We start from the raw sequence: 2,648 nt of genomic DNA on the forward strand, positions 1-2,648 counted from the left end.
TAAAAATATATGAACATGGTACAAAATACTTGAATTTCTTGATTTGGACATATACAATTCGAATTTTGTTAGATTTCTCATTAAGTGTTTAAATTGAGAGAGTAAGTGAAATTTAAAGTTTTCAGATATTTTTAGAAGAGGAAAATTGGTTATCTTAACTATCATCGATATCTTTCAATTTTACGAATTTTTTACGGGGCGCATAAATGTATTTTCAACGATTATTTTTTGAAAGAAAATTAATTGTTCCATATTTATCCTGTGATAACTCAAGCCCGATGTAGTATTTGGTAGTAGCAGTAGTACAACATATATATTGTATTTAAATAAAATAACGTTGGAATAGTAAATAAAAAAATAATTGGTGTGGTGGAGATGGTCGGAGCATCTCTCCACAAAGCTTGAAATACACATAGCAGTGGGATTTATTGGCATGCCTCTCATCATTCACATCAAACCCCCCATTTCCTAATACCCATACCAACAAACAATTACTTTGATTTCTGTGACAACAAATTAACACAGATTCCTCAAATTCTTATGCACCATCTCCTCTCTCTCTCTCTATCTGTCCAAGCACTTCGAGTATATATATTTATATGCCAAAAGGGTAACAACATTTGCGAGGGGAAAAGAAGCACAAGTTGTTGAAGCCAAATCAGATCAGATCAGAGAGAGAAAGATCTGATTTTTTCAAGTTCATGACACTGGTAAGAAAATTCCTTCATTTCCTTCATGTGTCTAAATTAAAAACAAGATTTGGTTCCTTTTTTGGTCAATATTCTTTGTTCTAGATTTTTTTCTTAAACTGATGGGTTTTGTTAGTTTCTTTTTTAGATCATTACAGAATTTACAGAAAGATTCATCACCTTTTCCTGAGGTTTTCAGCCTAAATTAACTACCCTTTTCCACACATCTTCAAAGTTAAACAGTTCCCTTTTTCTCCACTTTTCATAAAAAATTCTGCAATTTAACAGATTTTGGAGGCTTCATGTTTCAGTTTTACTGTCCTTGACTAGAATTAAATTAATCCTTGGATTTCTTCTTTTATCAATCGTTACATAGCATGAAAATTGAAAATCACCTTTTTTTCGGATTTTATGAAATTAGTAAATTGCTTAGTATTATTGGTGGGGTAATGGTACTTATAATCTATCTGTTACTATACAAAAATACAAAATGTAATATTCACGATTTTATATAACAACAAAGAAATGTAGTCCAATTATTCCCAAGAAAATATCTAAAATAGTGAAATATGTGGACTAGGGGAGATGGATTCACTATGACTCATCAAGTACTTTTCTTGATGAATCTATGAAAACGATGCCCAGCCATGCTTATAGATATTTTTCGTTTGCCAATAATTACTATGGCCCAATTTAACATTATCATAACTCATAATCAAATAAAATAAAATAAAAACATGTGGGTTTTCACATGTATTTATGGCCTCACTAGCACGATACACAGCTTTCATCATGTGCCGATTTTTAACAATTAATATTGAATATTTTAGGAAGAAATTACAGATTGTATGAATATTTGAAAGTAATGGAGAGGCTTCTGAATCAGTACGACAAGGAATACATGAAAATGGCCATGCTCAAGCACGAGGAAACATTTCGAGAGCAGGTGAAAATCAACATTAATTTAATTCCCACTCTATATTTTCTTTTCTTTTTTTTAATTAAATTAATTTAAGTTTTAATTTATTTATTTTTGGGGGGTGTAGGTTTACGAGCTCCATCGCTTGTATCGGATACAGAAAATGTTGATGAAAGACATTGCCAAAAACGGGCGGGATAGGAATAGCCCGGCTACTTATAACGGGCCGGGGTCTAAGGCGGAACGAGCCGTGGAGTCAGTTGGAAAATGTGAATTTGATGATCTGGAGCTGACTTTGGGGCCGAGAAGCTTCTACGAGAAGAAGTCAGGGCCAAGCTTATCTTCATCGTCGACAAGCAAGGGGGTGAGAAGCCCGGGATTAAAATGGGGGCCCGAGACTACAGTTTCCCACCAGCCTTGGCTATTTCAGGCCCTCAGCCTAAATATGACGTAATAAAAAATTTCATCTTATCATACCTAGCTAATTATGTACTATGTTATTACCACCTCTGCTGATTAATTATGTGATGTCAATGTTGATTGTAATTGGATTTCAATTTTAAGAAATCTTGTTTAGCTCTCTCTCTCTCTCATAATTGATTTAGATTATCTGGAATTTAGTTAAGATAATTATCTAATGGGAATCCCTAGATTGAAGCATTGTCCCACAGACTCACATGCAGATAAGACTTAGCCCATCATCGTCCATCGATTTGTCCTCGCCACATTCCTAAGATGTTCAATACAGTAGTGCGCTGAAAACATTTTATGTGTTGGAATGACTTAAGATTCACACGGTCCGTGCGAATCGAACCGAAGAATCAAATCATTGTTAGCGATGACTGATTTCGGCCGTCCGACAATGTTTAGGGAAAAAAAGAGACAAAGTACTATTTTTTCCGGTCTTATTTTTAATTTTATAGTTTTTGTTTTATTTCTTTTGAAGTCCCTATGGTAATCTAAACAGTTATAAATAACAAATATTTTATTTTGAATACAATTTTTTATTTATAGGAATACTTTTCATTTTTAAGAAACAA

The 2,648-nt window shown here is 33.3% G+C and overlaps 1 protein-coding gene across 1 annotated transcript; it reads left to right on the forward strand.

Moving 5' to 3' along the window:
- Positions 1 to 367: 367 nt before the first annotated feature.
- Positions 368 to 2,188, forward strand: LOC125212632. The gene is made up of 3 exons (XM_048112850.1): positions 368 to 710; positions 1,520 to 1,635; positions 1,736 to 2,188. Exons 2-3 carry the CDS (start codon positions 1,555 to 1,557, stop codon positions 2,060 to 2,062), a joined length of 408 nt encoding a protein of 135 aa, XP_047968807.1. The 5' UTR covers positions 368 to 710; positions 1,520 to 1,554; the 3' UTR covers positions 2,063 to 2,188.
- Positions 2,189 to 2,648: the final 460 nt, after the last annotated feature.

Source organism: Salvia hispanica, chromosome 1, assembly GCF_023119035.1.
Source record: "Salvia hispanica cultivar TCC Black 2014 chromosome 1, UniMelb_Shisp_WGS_1.0, whole genome shotgun sequence".
In the NCBI taxonomy this organism is placed as follows: domain Eukaryota; kingdom Viridiplantae; phylum Streptophyta; class Magnoliopsida; order Lamiales; family Lamiaceae; genus Salvia; species Salvia hispanica.

Bases quoted from the DNA above. Each gene is read 5' to 3' on its own strand.
- LOC125212632 (XM_048112850.1), top strand. From the start codon at position 1,555: ATGGAGAGGCTTCTGAATCAGTACGACAAGGAATACATGAAAATGGCC. The intron at 1,636-1,735 runs GTGAAAATCAAC...TGGGGGGTGTAG, and splicing joins AGGAAACATTTCGAGAGCAG to GTTTACGAGCTCCATCGCTT.